The following is a 17300-nucleotide window of genomic DNA, read 5'->3' on the forward strand; positions in this document are numbered from 1 at the left end:
TAAGACAATAGAACCAGATCATCATTACTCTGATGCAGATTTCTATAGAACCAGATCATCATTACTCTTATGCAGATTTCTATAGAACAGATCATCATTACTCTGATGCTGATTTGTCAAGGACCAGATCATCATTACTCTAATGCAGATTTTTATAGAACCAGATCATTACTCTAATGCAGATTTCTATAGAACCAGATCATCATTACTCTGATGCAGATTCCTATAGAACCAGATCATCATTACTCTAATGCAGATTTCTATAGAACAACATCATCATTACTGTAATGCAGATTTCTATAGAACCAGATCATCATTACTCTGATGCAGATTTCTATAGAACCAGATCATCATTACTCTAATGCAGATTTGTAAAGGACCAGATCATCATTACTCTGATGCAGATTTGTAAAGGACCAGGTCATCATTACTCTGATGCAGATTTCTATAGAACCAGATCATCATTACTCTGATGCCGATTTGTAAAGGACCAGATCATCACTACTCTAATGCAGATTTCTATAGAACCAGATCATTACTCTAATGCAGATTTCTATAGAACCAGATCATCATTACTCTGATGCAAATTTCTATAGAACCAGATCATCATTACTCTAATGCAGATTTGTCCAGATCATTACTAGAACCAGATGCACATTTCTACAGAACCAGATCATCATTACTCTAATGCAGATTTGTAAAGAACCAGATCATCATTACTCTAATGCAGATTTGTAAAGGACCAGATCATCATTACTCTAATGCAGATTTGTAAAGGACCAGATCATCATTACTCTAATGCAGATTTCTATATAACCAGATCATCATTACTCTAATGCAGATTTGTCATTTATAAAGGACCAGATCATCATTACTCTGATGCAGATTTCTATAGAACCAGATCATCATTACTCTGATGCAGATTTCTATAGAACCAGATCATCATTACTCTGATGCAGATTTGTAAAGGACCAGATCATCATTACTCTAATGCAGATTTCTATAAAACCAGATCATCATTACTCTGATGCATATTTCTATAGAACAGATCATCATTACTCTAATGCAGATATGTAAAGGACCAGATCATCATTACTCTGATGCAGATTTCTATAGAACCAGATCATCAATAACCTGATCAGATTTCTATAGAACCAGATCATCATTACTGTGATGCAGACTTCTATAGAACCAGATCATCATTACTCTGATGCAGATTTGTACAGACCCCATTATCATTACTCTGACTTCTAAACATGTCTGACTACTGGTGTTCACAGCAAGGAACCAGTTCTCGCGGTTAAATCATCTGACTTCTCAACAACAAGGAACCAGTTCTCGCGGTTAAATCATCTGACTTCTCAACAACAAGGAACCAGTTCTCGCAGTTAAATCATCTGACTTCTCAACAACAAGGAACCAGTTCTCGCAGTTAAATCATCTGACTTCTCAACAACAAGGAACCAGTTCTCGCGGTTAAATCATCTGACTTCTCAACAACAAGGAACCAGTTCTCGCAGTTAAATCATCTGACTTCTCAACAACAAGGAACCAGTTCTCGCAGTTAAATCATCTGACTTCTCAACAACAAGGAACCAGTTCTCGCAGTTAAATCATCTGACTTCTCAACAACAAGGAACCAGTTCTTGCAGTCAAATCATCTGACTTCTAAACAACAAGGAACCAGTTCTCGCTGTTGAATCCTCTGACTTCAAAACATGTCTGACAACTGGTGTTCAGAACATAAATTTAACGACAGAAAGAAAGCCAGTGCAATGCATGTGCTGAACACGCTTCAGCTGTTTTGTACTAAGATTGTTTTCCTGATATGTTTCTTTACATCATTAGTGAACTTACTCATGAGTGTGTGTGTGTGTGTGTGTGTGTGTGTGTGTGTGTGTGTGTGTGTGTGTGTGTGTGTGTGTGTGTGTGTGTGTGTGTGCTTGTATGCGGTGACTGCCATAAAAAAAATTAAAAAAACACCAAAAAACGAAAGGAAGACAGGGAAGACATGTTGTTTGTCAGTAAAGCCAAGTTCCATGGTAACCTTGAAGTCAGTGTCAGCTAAGGGCGGTCAATACCAACAGCACAACACAGAGCAGACGCCAGCTGGCCCTTTGCAGAGGACAGACAGACAGACAGGCAGGCAGACAGCCAGCCAGACAGCACGCTGTGTGGTGAGGAGAGCGGTCAGTGGGGCGGTCACTGTTTGCCCTCAACCCGTTTCTGGATCTCCTTGATGGGCAGGTGCAGCTGAAGGGGGTCCCTCAGGCGTCGCAGGTCGTCCTCCGCCTGACTGATGGCGTCACGCAGCCGGTTGTACTGCGCGATGTTCAGCCGCTTCTTCTCGGCGAGTCGGTGGAACCGGATCAGGAACAGCCGGTCCCTTACGTCAGGAAATATGTACTCCTGCACACACAACAATGGGACGTATGTACTGCTGCAAACAACATAGGGACGTTTGTACTGCTGGACACACAACGCAGGGACATATGTACTCCTGGACACACAACACTGGGACATATGTACTCCTGCACACACAACACAGGGACATAAGTACTCCTTGACACAATCACCATGACATATGTACTCCTGGACACAATCACTGGGAGATATGTACTCTTGCACACACAAAAGATCCTTGGAACAACAAAAGACACGCCCACGGAAACCATGCGATACCTGCTTGACTTTCCTTCAGTGCAGGCCAGAACAGGTTAAGACCAACTTCAGAGCATTAGAAAACCCTCAAAACCCACTGCATGACGCAGTCAAAGAACCAAAAGTCAGCCATCTAGGACGAGGAAGATCATGGATGGGGCAAGCAGAAGACACAATCCAGTTAGTATGCTGACTACAAGACCTGAAAGAAACAAAAGAATGGGAGAAAAACCCCGAAACCCTCAATCATCTATTCACCACAACCATTTCACCCACTCTAGGAAGACATTGTCAGGAATGGCCAGAGGGCAAAACTGATGCGGAAGTGAAGCTACTCATAGAAAAAAAAAACAGCACAGAAGAGGACATCATCATATACACAGATGGCTCATTCACCAAAGACCAATCCGGTTGGGGATTCGCTGCGAAACAAAATGGAAAAAACAATTAGGGAAGAGAATGCTGCCTACAAAGTCACAACCTCCAGCCTACGATGGAAGCTGAAGCTGTGACACATGCCCTCCAGTGGCTATCGTCCATCCATATGCCCGAAAACCAACATGCCATGATTCTTACCGACTCAATGAACCTCAAACAGAACATGGAAAATGGAATGGGAAGCTCAGAGTGGCATATGGCAATGCGCAACTTTCAGATTAAAAAACTTACATGGTCATACTGCCCGGGACATGCAGGTGTTAAGGGAAATGAGCGATCTGACAGACATGCTGGTAACGCAACAACAACGAGCGACCTACATCTAGGAAAATCGGAAATCCTCAGAAAAGTCAAAGAATATCAAAAAGAACACGTACAAGGCCATCACACCATCGATCGCCTCAAAGAAATAAAGGCAGAGAGAGGGAGCGGCCGTAAGTCTAGCATGAAAGGTAGAGCACGATGCTTTGCAAATCAAACAAATATCGGCATCATTTCACAACCAACATTGCGCAAATTTCTTCAAAACGGAACAGAGTCTCTGTGGGCTTTTCCAAATACAAGAGACTGAGCAACACACTATACGCCACGTTCTTGGCATCAGAGATCTTTTCTCACCCCTCTTGCGGCCAATCAGTGGCAGCCTCTGTGCGTGTGTGTATGTGTGTGTTTGTGTGTATGTGTGGTTGTGTGTGTTTGTGTGCGTGCGTGTGTGTACACAAGTGTCAGGAGAGTTTTGTGCACGTGCGTATGTGCGTGTGGGGGGGGGGGGTGGGGGGGGGGTGGGGGTGAGGGCGGCGGGGGGTGAGGGTGGGGTAGAGGATGAGGTATGTGTGTGTATGCATGCCTACACTGTGGGAGCAACGGAATATTGGAACGTGCGGGTGTGCATATATATATTTGTATATATGTGTGGGGGGTTGGGGATGGGGGATTTGGGCGTATGTGTGTGTGCTTGTACAAGTAAGTGTGCCTCTGTGTGTGTGTGTGTGTGTGTGTGTGTGTGTGTGTGTGTGTGTGTGTGTGTGTGTGTGTGTGTGTGTGTGCCGTGAAAGCTGCGATACGTAGCCTAGAAATGAGTGTGTGGAGGAGGAGGGGTAGAGGGGGTGCAGGGTAGTGTGTGTGTGTGTGTGTGTGTGTGTGTGTGTGTTGGGGCTCATGTATATTTATGTGTATTTGATTGTGCTTTCATATCTGTGAAACTGCATGTTTGGTGCATATCTGTTATGCATATGTGTGTCTATGTGTGAATGTGTGTCTGCATGTTTTACATTTATTTGCTTATCTATCATCATTGTTGTCGTATTTATTTATTTATTTATTCATTTATTTATTATCAGTTCTTTTTTATGTATTCATTATTTATTTACTTTTTTTTTTCTCAAGGACTGACTAAGCGCGTTGGGTTACGCTGCTGGTCAGGCATCTGCTTGGCAGATGTTGTGTAGCACATATGGATTTGTCCGAACGCAGTGACGCCTCCTTGAGCTACTGAAACTGAAACTGCACACACAACACAGGGTCATATGTACTCCTGGACACACAACACTGGGCATGGGACATATGTACTTCTGCACACACAACACAGGGACATAAGTACTCCTGGACACAATCACCGGGACATATGTACTCCTGGACACAATCACCGGGGCATATGTACTCCTGAACACAAAACACAGGGTCATATGTACTCCTGGACACAATCACCGGGGCATATGTACTCCTGGACACACAACACAGGGACATATGTACTCCTGGACACAATCACCGGGACATATGTACTCCTGCACATACAACACAGGGACATATATACTCCTGGACACAATCACTGGGACATATGTACTATGTACTCCTGGACACACAACACACGGACATATGTACTCCTGCACACACAACACAGGGACATTATGTACTCCTGGGCACAATCAACGGTACATATGTACTCCTGGAAATACAATACAAGGACATAATTATGTACTCCTGGACACATATGTACTCCTCGAGACATATGCACTCTAGGAGACAGAATAATGGGACACATGTACTCCTGGAGACAGATTAATGGGACATACGTACTCCTGGAGAGAGATCAGAGGGACGGACATATGCACTCCTGGAGACAGACCAGTGGGACATATGAACTGGAGATAGATCAGAGGGACATATGTACTCCTGGAGACAGAACAATAGGACACATGCACTCCTGGAGACAGATTAATGGGACATACATACTCCTGGAGACAGACCAGAGGGACATATGCACTCCTGGAGACAGAACAGAGGGACATATGCACTCCTGGGGACAGATTAATGGGACATACGTAATCCTGGAGAAAGACCACAGTGACATATGTACTCCTGGAGAAAGACCAGAGGGTCTAGACCCTGTAGGGTCTAACGGTTTAGACAGTATAGATAATACAGAACTTGGCCTCTAATTTGAGGGATCAGAGTAGTTACCAGTCTTATAAACAAGCACAACTTTAGCAATTATAAATGCCTTTGGAATCTGACCGCTTGATATAGATAAGTTATATACGAACGTTAGTGTTTCAGCAATAACGGGAGCAGCTATTTTTAAACTTTTGCCATCTGCATCATCAAGGCCTCTAGTACCAGTCTGGTTTAAATGAACAAGAGCACTGTAAACTTCATGAACGGACACAAGAGGATATTCAAAGTCTAGGACATCTAATTCATTAAGGGTGGTTTTTACTAGTTTTTATTGTTCAGCTGGCTGTATTACAAAAGTGACTACTGAGGTTCTCGACAGGGGGACACACTCACACACACACACACACACACACACACACACACACAGAGAGAGAGAGAGAGAGAGAGAGAGAGAGAGAGAGAGAGAGAGAGAGAGAGAGAGAGAGAGAAAGAGAGAGAGAGAGAAACCAGACTTCACCTTCACCTTCACCTCTCCCGTAGTCTGGGTTCAGACCGTTGGGGCACCGCTGCTGACCTGGCCACCACCCCTCTCCACTCTTCACGGTTTTCTGATTTCCTCAGGGCGTCACCGAGCGTCAAGCCTGTCCAACCCCGGATGTTGTCTTCCCATCTCTTCCTCTGCCGTCCTCTCCTTCTGCCTCCTTGTACGGTGCCTTGCAGGAACGTTTTGGCAAGACCAGATGATCGGGAGATGTGTCCATACCACCTAAGTTTGCGTTTTTTCACTATGGACAGAAGGTCTTCGTAGGGTCCAATACTTTGCTTGATTCTGTTCTTCACTTCCGTGTTAGTGATGTGGTCTCTGTAGGAGATGCCAAGTAGTCTACGAAAGCATCTCATCTCGACAGCTTGGATTCTTCTCTCGATGTCCGCAGTCAGGGTCCAAGTCTCGCAGGCGTAGAGCAATATTGAAATAACCAGGGAACGCATCAGTCTGATTTTTGAGCTGAGAGCGATGTTTTTGTTGTTCCAGATGGTGTTCAGCTTGTTGAGTGCCATTGTTGTTTGGGCAATTCTCGAGAGTACTTCTGGTTTAGATCCTTCATCTGACACGATTGCTCCCAGATATTTGAAGCTGTGGACTGTTTTAAGCTTTTCGTCGTTGACTTTGATGTCAATGCTGATGCCGTTGGTGTTGTTAGTCATCAGTTTGGTTTTCTCCGCACTGATTTGCATTCCATACGATGTGGAGGCTTTGTCTAGATGTTTGACCAGGCTTGCCAGTTCTTCTTCTTTTCCAGCCAGTCCATCAATGTCGTCGGCAAAACGTAGGTTTGTGATTGTTCTGCCGCCTATGCTGACTGTTCCTACATGCTCTTCCAGTGCGTCAGCCATTATTCTTTCTAAGAAGATGTTGAAGAGTGTTGGGGAGAGTAGACAGCCTTGTCTCACTCCAACTGTGGTTCTGAACCAGTCCCCGATGCTATTGTTGAGGTAGACGGCGCTGGTGGCTTTGTCATAGAGGTGCTGTATCAGTCTGATCAGGTTGGCGTTGATGTTGTACAGATTCATGGTAGCCCACAAAGCTGCATGCCAGACCCTGTCAAATGCCTTCTTAAAATCAATGAAGACGTGGTAGAGGTCTTGTTGGTGTTGATGGTACCTCTCACATAGCAACCTCAAGTTGAAGATTTGTTCAGTTGTGCTCCTTCCTGGTCTGAAACCTGCCTGTTCTTCAGCAATGATGTTTTCTGCTTGTGGTTTCAGTCTGTTAAGCAGGATCTTCAACATGACTTTGCTGGGATGACTAATCAGGCTGATGGTGCGGTAGTTTTGACACTGCTGGAGATTGCCCTTTTTGGGGAGGGTGATGATCAGTGATTGTGTCCACGGTGTGGGCCATTCCCCTGTTTGCCAGATCTTGTTGCAGATTTTCAGTAGCACATCTATCATAACTTCACCCCCTGCTTGGACCAGTTCTGATGGGATGTTGTCCACTCCTGCCGATTTCCCTTTTTTCAGCGATGCTATTGCTGCCTCTATTTCTTCACGGAGTATGGGGTGATTACTGTTATCAGTGGCTGGTGGAACATTCAGTATTGCTGGATCACCTGTGGTCTGTATGTTGTATAGCTCTGAGCAGTATTCTGTCCATCGCTTTAGGATGTCTTGTTCTTCTGTTAGACATTTTCCATCCTTGGTCTGGATGTTGGACATAGTTCTACCTTGCCTTGTGTTGGTAAGTTCTTTCACAACTTGGTAGGCTTTCTTGCTGTTGTTTCTTGTCAGGTTTTCCTCTATGTCCTGGCATTTTCCTTCAATCCAATTCTCCCTTGCCTTCTTCATGCTTCTCTTGATTTCGGTGTTAACTGCTTTGTACTGTTTTGCCCCTTCTTCTTCATTCTTTTTCTTTTTCAGGTCTCTACGTTTGTCACACAGCTGTAGGATGTCGTCCGTGACCCAGGGCTTCTTTTTGATGCGTTGTTTTCCAAGAGTTGTTTGGGCTGTTTCAGTCACAGCTGCGTTGAAGTCGCTTACAAGTGTATCCAGGTCGGCGTCATCTGCATCGAGAGTGATGAGTGGCGCGAATTTCCCACCAATCATGGCTTGGAATGCCTCTTGTACTTCAGGATCTTTCAATTTTTCCAGGTCGAACTTCAGTCTTGAGAAGCTTTGTTTCCTTGTTTTCTTCAGTTGGAGTTTGAAGGTCATCATTACCAAGTCGTGGTCACTTGCAATGTCAGCTCCTGGGAAACTTCTTGTCTTGGCAATGTTCACGCTAGACTGGAAACGCTTCTTTACCATGATGTAGTCTATTTGGTTGTGGTGATCTCCTCCAGGGCTGTGCCATGTCCATCTTCTGGATGCTTTGTGTGGTCCAAATGTGTTTGTTATCTTCAGGTTGTTGAAGCAGGCAAATTCCAGGAGTCTCAAACCTCTTTCATTTGTAGCGTTGTTACCATATCGTCCACATGTGCCCTTCCAGGTGTTGTAGGAGTCTTCTCCGATCTTGGCGTTCCAGTCACCTTGTACTACTATGATGTCTTTCTTTGGTGTCTTATCAAGGGTTTCTTGTAGTTGTTCGTAGAACTCCTCAACTTCATCATCGCTGTGATCAGATGTGAGAGAGAAATACAGATAGACAAAGAGTCACCGTCAAACTTGACAAAAAAATCCTGTGTCAGTTTAAAGGGTTAAGCGACACATAGGGGGTTAAAGGCACATGAAATCAGCTCAGCTGACTTGCGCAGTAGTTCTGCGAGCTGCGATTGGTCAGAGCTACCACGTGGTAGCAAGTTTAAGTGCTGTGAGCTGAGATTGGTCAGAGCAACCACGTGGCGGCAGGTTTAAGTGCTGTGAGCTGTGATTGGTCAGAGCAACCACGTGGCGGCAGGTTTAAGTGCTGTGAGCTGTGATTGGTCAGAGCAACCACGTGGCGGCAGGTTCAAGTGCTGTGAGCTGTGATTGGTCAGAGCAACCATGGGGCGGCAGATATAAAATCTCGTGTTGCGCGAGGAGAGACGCAGTTGACAAGTCAGTCTCGCAGGGCACGTGCGAGAGGAATCAGCGGTGTGCTGAGTTCAGGGATGGTATCCCTGAGCTGTCCATTTAGCTACATAAACGGCACATATGTCGTGCTCATGTGCTTATTTACTTATTTTCGTGTGTCATCTTTGCCACTTTTGCTCAGTAGAGCAGAGCTCTTGTGTTAACATGTGCAGTATTCAGACACTGTCATTTTAGTCAGCTAATCTTTTGAACCATGTTTCCAAATTTAAATATATCTTATTCATATATAAAATTTCTTGGAAAAATAAATTGGAATTTATTTACTGGAAAGATAAATTGATGAATTTATTTATTAGAAACGTTACCCGCCAATTTGGATAATGACACGCTGTCTGAGGAGGTACACATGGACATGCAGGGGCAGGCGATGCATTTGTCGGACACTAACACATGTGCAACTCTACCATACAGTTTTCTGTTTCTGTTTACGGTCTCCAGTGCCAGACTATTCTTCTGCTCTCCCTTCTGTTCGGAGAGGTCGGCGCGGTGAATGTGCCGGTGATGGTCGGAGCCTCGGGCTGGAGGCTGGCAGTGGAGGAGACCCAGGAGTGACGAGGGTTGTTCTGCGTGTGGGTGGAAGATGTCCACCAAAAGTTACGTGACAGTTTGTCACATGAAGTTTTGTTTGTCATCCCCAGTGATTAAAAGGATAATATCCAGCCAGTGCTAAGGGGACAGTCACTTAAAGGATAACATTCTGTGGTGGCACAGATCATACATCACCACATCATTAATCATTGCTCAGTCTGTGGTTGGACAGGACAAAATGTCATAAATCATAATCGTCACCAATTATGTGGTGGCACAGACAGCAGATGTATCATTTTATTGCCCAGTGTTTCTTTTGAAGAATTATGCATATAAAGTATAATGTGTTTTGTGATACTGCTATGTAATGTTAAATTATAAAAATATTAAAGAATTTTTTAAAAAGTATAATTTCAGCAACATATTTATATGTATGCACTCTTTTATCAATAAAAGTATTTTCACACAAAAATGGAATAAGACTGCATGATACAAGTAAGCAGGTAAAACAGTTACACACATGCACGCACACATGCATGCACTCACACACAGAGACACACACACACAGACGCACGCGCGCGCACAAACCTTATCAAAGAAGTGGCATGGAATAGTCCCAAGAGAAGAGCGAACAACAGATGCAATCCCTCACCACATGTCACTGTTAGCAACAGTTCCAGTTCACAGGGAGACAGGGCCATTACATGCAACATTCTTCTTGTGTAGTTATAGGGGCTAAAGACAGCTCTGGGTCTCTCTCTCTCTCTCTCTCTCTCTCTCTGTGTGTGTGTGTGTGTGTGTGTGTGTGTGTGTGTACGAGTGTGCACGGAAGGCAGTGTGACTCTTGGCAAGACATCTCCGTGCATAACTACACACACACACACACACACGCGCGCACGCGCGCGCGCACACACACACACACACACACACACACACACACACACACGCACACGCCTCCCCTAGCAGCGGTAACCTTTCCACCGGAAAACAAGAAGAAAAAAAGAAAAGAAACGGCCCCTATAAATCAGCAGTGAGTAAGACTCGGAGAATGCGTGAAGGCAACAAATGGAAACTTCTGACACCCCTGATGCCGAGAGGTGAGAGAAAAACAGGTGAAAATCACGTTTGTGGAGAGGTAGGTAGGGGGAGAGGGGGAGGGTTAGCTGGGGGCTGGGGGGGGGGAGGAAGCAGGTATTGTGGAATAGAAGAATGCAGACAGTTACACAATGACATGTATTGAGGAATGCAGACAGTTACACAATGACAGGTACTGAGGAATAGAGGAATGCAGTTACACAATGACAGGCATTGAGGAATAGAGGAATGCAGATAGTTACACAATGACAGGTATTGAGGAATAGAGGAATGCAGACAGTTGCATAATGACAGGTATTGAGGAATAGAGGAATGCAGACAGTTACACAATGACAGGTATTGAGGAATGCAGACAGTTACACAATGACAGGTACTGAGGAATAGAGGAATACAGTTACACAATGACAGGTATTGAGGAATAGAGGAATGCAGACAGTTACACAATGGCAGGTATTGAGGAATAGAGGAATGCAGACAGTTACACAGTGACAGGTATTGAGGAATAGAGGAATGCAGACAGTTACACAATGACAGGTATTGAGGAATAGAAGAATGCAGACAGTTACACAGTGACAGGTACTGAGGAATAGAGGAATACAGACAGTTACACAATGACAGGTATTGAGGAATAGAGGAATGCAGACAGTTACACAATGGCAGGTATTGAGGAATAGAGGAATGCAGACAGTTACACAGTGACAGGTATTGAGGAATAGAGGAATGCAGACAGTTACACAATGACAGGTATTGAGGAATAGAAGAATGCAGACAGTTACACAGTGACAGGTATTGAGGAATAGAGGAATGCAGACAGTTACACAATGGCAGGTATTGAGGAATAGAGGAATGCAGACAGTTACACAATGACAGGTATTGAGGAATAGAGGAATGCAGACAGTTACACAATGACAGGCATTGAGGAATAGAGGAATGCAGACAGTTACACAATGACAGGTATTGAGGAATAGAGGAATGCAGACAGTTACACAAGTCACAGGTATTGAGGAATAGAGGAATGCAGACAGCTACACAATGACAGACATTGAGGAATAGAGGAATGCAGACAGTTATACAATGACAGGTATTGAGGAATAGAGGAATGCAGACAGTTACACAGTGACAGTTGTTGAGGAATAGAGGAATGCAGACAGTACACAAGTCACAGGTATTGAGGAATAGAGGAATGCAGACAGTTACACAGTGACAGGTATTGAGGAATAGAGGAATGCAGACAGTTACACAATGACAGGTATTGAGGAATAGAGGAATGCAGACAGTTATACAATGACAGGTATTGAGGAATAGAGGAATGCAGACAGTTACACAATGACAGGTATCGAGGAATAGAGGAATGCAGACAGCTACACAGTCACTAAAAAAAACATCCTCCAAACAACAACAAAACAAACCACACCTCCAACAGACTCCAAAGTAATCTGCAACACCAACAAAAAACAACCAAAAACAACAAAGACACGGAAAGAAAACAGACTGAAAAACAAAAAAGCGAACATAAACCGCCACTGATATCACATCCGTACAACCATAAATTACAACCTGCCAGCACACACACACACACACACACCACACCACACCACACCACACCACACCTGTTTGGTCAAGAGGTAGTAGGCGAACATGGCCATGGTGGTTCCATAGGTGACGAAGTAGGTGACAGGCTCCATGATGTCCCAGGAGTACTCCCACCACGTCAGCCGGGCCAGGATGCCGAACTGTAGGCCCATCATGCCCAGCCCCAGCCACGACAGGTAGTTAGTGGTTTTGGAGGCGTCCTTCTCTAGCTCGGCCTTGACCTGTGTCACACACAACAATCACCTGTGTCACACAACAATCACCCGTGTCACACACACAACAATCACTTGTGTCACACACACAACAATCACCTGTGTCACACACACAAAAATCACCTATGTCACACAAAAATCACCTATGTCACACACAACAATCACCTGTGTCACACACAGAACAATCACCTGTGTCACAAACTTAAATATGTATGACTGCTATCTTCACCTACATCAGCACAGACCTGACGTGTGTGACACTCTATCTTCACCTACATCAGCACTGACCTGACGTGTGTGACACTCTATCTTCACCTACATCAGCACTGACCTGACGTGTGTGACACTCTATCTTCACCTACATCAGCTATTTTCCATCTGTATCATATGAGACCAGCAGTCCATCAACCAATCATTTCTGGTAGTTCCTTCTTCCCCCAGGGCTGTGAGCTGTGCACAGTTTATGGTGCTTCCCCCAGGGCTGTGAGCTGTGCACAGTTTATGGTGCTTCCCTCAGGGCTGTGAGCTGTGCACAGTTTATGGTGCTTCCCTCAGGGCTGTGAGCTGTACAGTTCACTGTGGTTCCCTCAGGGCTGTGAGCTATACAGTTCACTGTGGTTCCCTCAGGGCTGTGAGCTGTACAGTTCACTGTGGTTCCCTCAGGGCTGTGAGCTGTACAGTTCACTGTGGTTCCCTCAGGGCTGTGAGCTGTACAGTTCACTGTGGTTCCCTCAGGGCTGTGAGCTGTACAGTTCATTGTGGTTCAGATCCATGCTATCTCCTTTGATGGCGTTCTCCAACATGGATTTGTTTTCCATTATGTGCGAGCGCGCGCGCGCGCGTTTGTGTGTACGTGCGTGCGTGCGCAAGTAAGTACGTGCATGAGTGTGAAAGTGAGCGTGAGAAAAACGGTGATGGAAAGAGAAAACTGGAGAGATAAAGAAATACGAATAGACACAGACAGGTAGACAGGCAGACAGACAGACAGACAGGTAGACAGGTAGACAACCAGACAGGTAGACAGGCAGGTGGGCAGACAGGTAGACAAGCAGACAGGCAGAGGCAGACAGACAGGTAGGCAGACAGGTAGGACGACAGGCAGACAGACAGACAGTCGGACAGACAGAGTAAAAAGACACGAGAGGCTGGAAGCGACAGGACGTGAGGATTATGTAACCCCCTCCACCACCCCCACCACCCTCCACCACCGCCACCCCCCACCCGAAACTGTGGGTGTCAGGAGCTACAGAAGCAGTCCAAGGGCAGTAACTCCGTGCCCAAGGCAGTTTGGTTTTCTCTGGCAGAGTAAACACTGTTTTATGGCCGATAACCTTGATCGTCATCAATGGAAGGCCGCTAGCACAGACAGGGACACAGACACACAGAGACTGGAAGAGACAGACAGACACACAGACACACGTGACACAGACACATAAACAGAAAAACACAGACAGGGAGAGAGACAGACAGAGGGAGACAGACAGACTGACAGACAGGGAGACAGGCAGGCAGGCAGACAGACACAGAGAGAGAGAGAGAGAGAGAGAGAGAGAGAGAGAGAGAGAACGTTTTTATTCAACGATTATGATTTTAGGCATAGCCTATTCTTCCAGTGTGTCTTTGCTGATCAACATCCATTGCAAATAGCGCACACTTGAATGAAGGTGCAAAGTATTCATGCAGTAGGGCATGAAATATATAATAAAGAACACACGCACGCACGCACGCACACACACACGCACGCACGCAAACACGCACACACACACACACACACACACACACACACACACACAGATGGATACGAAAGTGAGACAAAAAGAGGTAGAGAGAGAGAGAGAATGAATGAATGAATGAATCTTTATTTTCCAACGGTGAAAATAAAGATTCATTCATTCATTCATTCAGAGAGAGAGAGACAGAGACAGGCAGACAGAGACAGACAGACAGAGACAGACAGAGATATATACCATCAGTATAGAACTACCACAAATATCCTGGTGTTTAAAAGGTATAGTATTGTTACTGCCTGTGAATTCTACGTATGACAAGTGCAACATACTACAATGACCACTACCATTAAATTTCCTTTAGGGACAGATCATATCAATACACCAATTCGGGGAGACGCCATGATGTTCCATTCAACATACTATAGTGACCACTACCATCACATTTTCCTTTAGGGACAGATCATATCAATACACCAATTCAGTGAAACACCATAATGTTCCATTCAACATACTATAGTGACCACTACCATCACATTTTCCTTTAGGGACAGATCATATCAATACACCAATTCAATGAGACAACATAATGTTCCATTCAACATACTATAGTGACTACTACCATCACATTTTCCTTTAGGGACAGATCATATCAATACACCAATTCAGTGAGACACGATAATGTTCCATTCTCCTTTACACTTTCAACTAAGGCTTTACATTGTTCCTACAGCATTTTATAGACGGAAAGAGAAAGAGAGAGACAAGCAGAGACGGAAATAGAAACAGACAGAGACAATCAGAGAGGGAAATAGAAACAGACAGACAACAAGAGAGGGAAATAGAAACAGACAGACAATAAGAGAGGGAAGTAGAAACAGAGAGAGACAACAATGGAGGGAAATAGAAACAGACAGACAATAAGAGAGGGAAATGGAAACAGAGAGACAATAAAAGAGGGAAACAGAAAGAGACAACAAGTGAGGGAAATAGAAACATACAGACAACAAGAGAGGGAAACTGAAACAAAGAGACAACAAGACAGGGAAACAGAAACACAGAGAGAGAATCAGAGAGGAAAATAGAAACAGAGAGACAACAAGAGAGGGAAATATAAACAAAGAGAGAGAGACAACAAGAGAGGGAAATAGAAATAGACAGACAATCAGAGAGGGAAATAGAAACAGAGAGAGACAACAAGAGATGGAAATAGAAACAGACAATCAGAGAGGGAAATAGAAACAGACACAATCAGAGAGGGAAATAGAAACAGACACAATCAGAGAGGGAAATAGAAACAGAGAGAGACAACAAGAGAGGGAAATAGAAACAGAAAGACAATCAGAGAGGGAAATAGAAACAAGAAACAGACACAATCAGAGAGGGAAATAGAAACAGAGAGAGACAACAAGAGAGGGAAATAGAAACAGACAGACAATCAGAGAGGGAAATAGAAACAGACACAATCAGAGAGGGAAACAGAATAAGAGGGGGAAATAGAAACAGACAGACAATAAGAGAGGGAAATAGAAACAGAGAGAGACAAGAGCGGGAAATAGAAACAGACAGACAACAAGAGATGGAAATAGAAACTGACAGGCAATAAGAGTGGCACGACAGAGAGATGCGGTGCGTACGATAGACACACAGACAGAGACAGACAGACACACATACAGACACACAGACAGAGACAGACACACACTCAAATTAATCTAGTAAAGTCACGACAAAGTTGAAAAACTCAATCGCCAAGCACACTAACTGCATCCCAGACCTCAGGACCAGATCCACGGGAAGAACAGGTCTGCCCATCTCACCCTGCTCTTCACAACATGCACACCGCACGGCCATACCATACACATCTTCTCCCAGTTCCAGTGACGCACGTTGAAGACAATGGAGACCCACCCCTGTGAAAGTCACATTACAGGCCGACCCCAGTCATGATTCCCCCACACTTGGACAATCTGAATCAATAATCCCGACCCTAAAATTCCTACTTCAACAATCTTCATCAACAATCACAACTATAAGCATTTCCACCAGTAATCCAAATCTCACAGGTCGTGTCATCTGATTATCGATGACACAGAAACAACGTAAAGAAACAGTTTGGTGGCAGACTGTTCCTGTCCTTGTTACCCTTCCATCACTACTGTAATGCATGGGTGAGGTCAGCAACACTGGAGTATGGCCATGCACTGGTTAGCAACAATGGAGTATGGCCATGCACTGGTTAGCAACAATGGAGTATGGCCATGCACTGGTTAGCAACAATGGAGTATGGCCATGCACTGGTTAGCAACAATGGAGTATGGCCATGCACTGGTTAGCAACAATATAGTATGGCCATGCACTGGTTAGCAACAATGGAGTATGGCCATGCACTGGTTAGCAACAATGGAGTATGGCCATGCACTGGTTAGCAACAATGGAGTATGGCCATGCACTGGTTAGCAACAATGGAGCACGGCCATGCACTAGTTAGCAACAATGGAGCATGCCCATGCACTGGTTAGCAACAATGGAGTACGGCCATGCACTGGTTAGCAACAATGGAGCATGGCCATGCACTGGTTAGCAACAATGCAGTATGGCCATGCTACATGCCCTGCTAAACATTGTGGTGAACAAGAATGGAGTATGACCATGCACTAGTTAGCAACAATGGAGCATGGCCATGCACTAGTTAGCAACAATGGAGCATGGCCATGCACTGGTTAGCAACAATGGAGTATGGCCATGCTACATGCCCTGCTAAACATTGTGGTGAACAAGAATGGAGTATGGCCATGCACTAGTTAGCAACAATGGAGTACGGCCATGCACTGGTTAGCAACAATGGAGCATGGCCATGCACTGGTTAGCAACAATGCAGTATGGCCATGCTACATGAAATGGCCAACATCGCCCCCTCCCCCTTCGTTCTGCACCCTCTCCCCTCCACTGTTTTCACCCACCCCTCCCCCTCCACCACTCTTCCTCCCTCCCTCAACCTGACCTGTGGGCAGAATGAAACGTGCACAGTATTGATTCACACAGCACAGACCCCTTTCATCACACGGCCATGGAAATACACCCC

The 17300-nt window shown here is 44.9% G+C and overlaps 1 protein-coding gene across 1 annotated transcript in view; it reads right to left on the minus strand.

The window, feature by feature from the left end:
* LOC143289828 (calcium uniporter protein, mitochondrial-like) overlaps positions 1-17300 on the minus strand; it is a 112196-nt gene continuing 94896 nt past the window's right edge. The window contains exons 6-7 of the mRNA XM_076599008.1: positions 12297-12500; positions 1-2409 (exon numbers count right to left, since the gene is read on the minus strand). Coding sequence (XP_076455123.1) covers positions 2203-2409; positions 12297-12500 — 411 coding nt within the window. The 3' untranslated portion in view covers positions 1-2202. The remainder of the gene's footprint in view (positions 2410-12296; positions 12501-17300) is intronic.

The sequence above is a fragment of the Babylonia areolata genome, chromosome 1, assembly GCF_041734735.1.
Source record: "Babylonia areolata isolate BAREFJ2019XMU chromosome 1, ASM4173473v1, whole genome shotgun sequence".
Classification (NCBI taxonomy): Eukaryota; Metazoa; Mollusca; class Gastropoda; order Neogastropoda; family Buccinidae; genus Babylonia; species Babylonia areolata.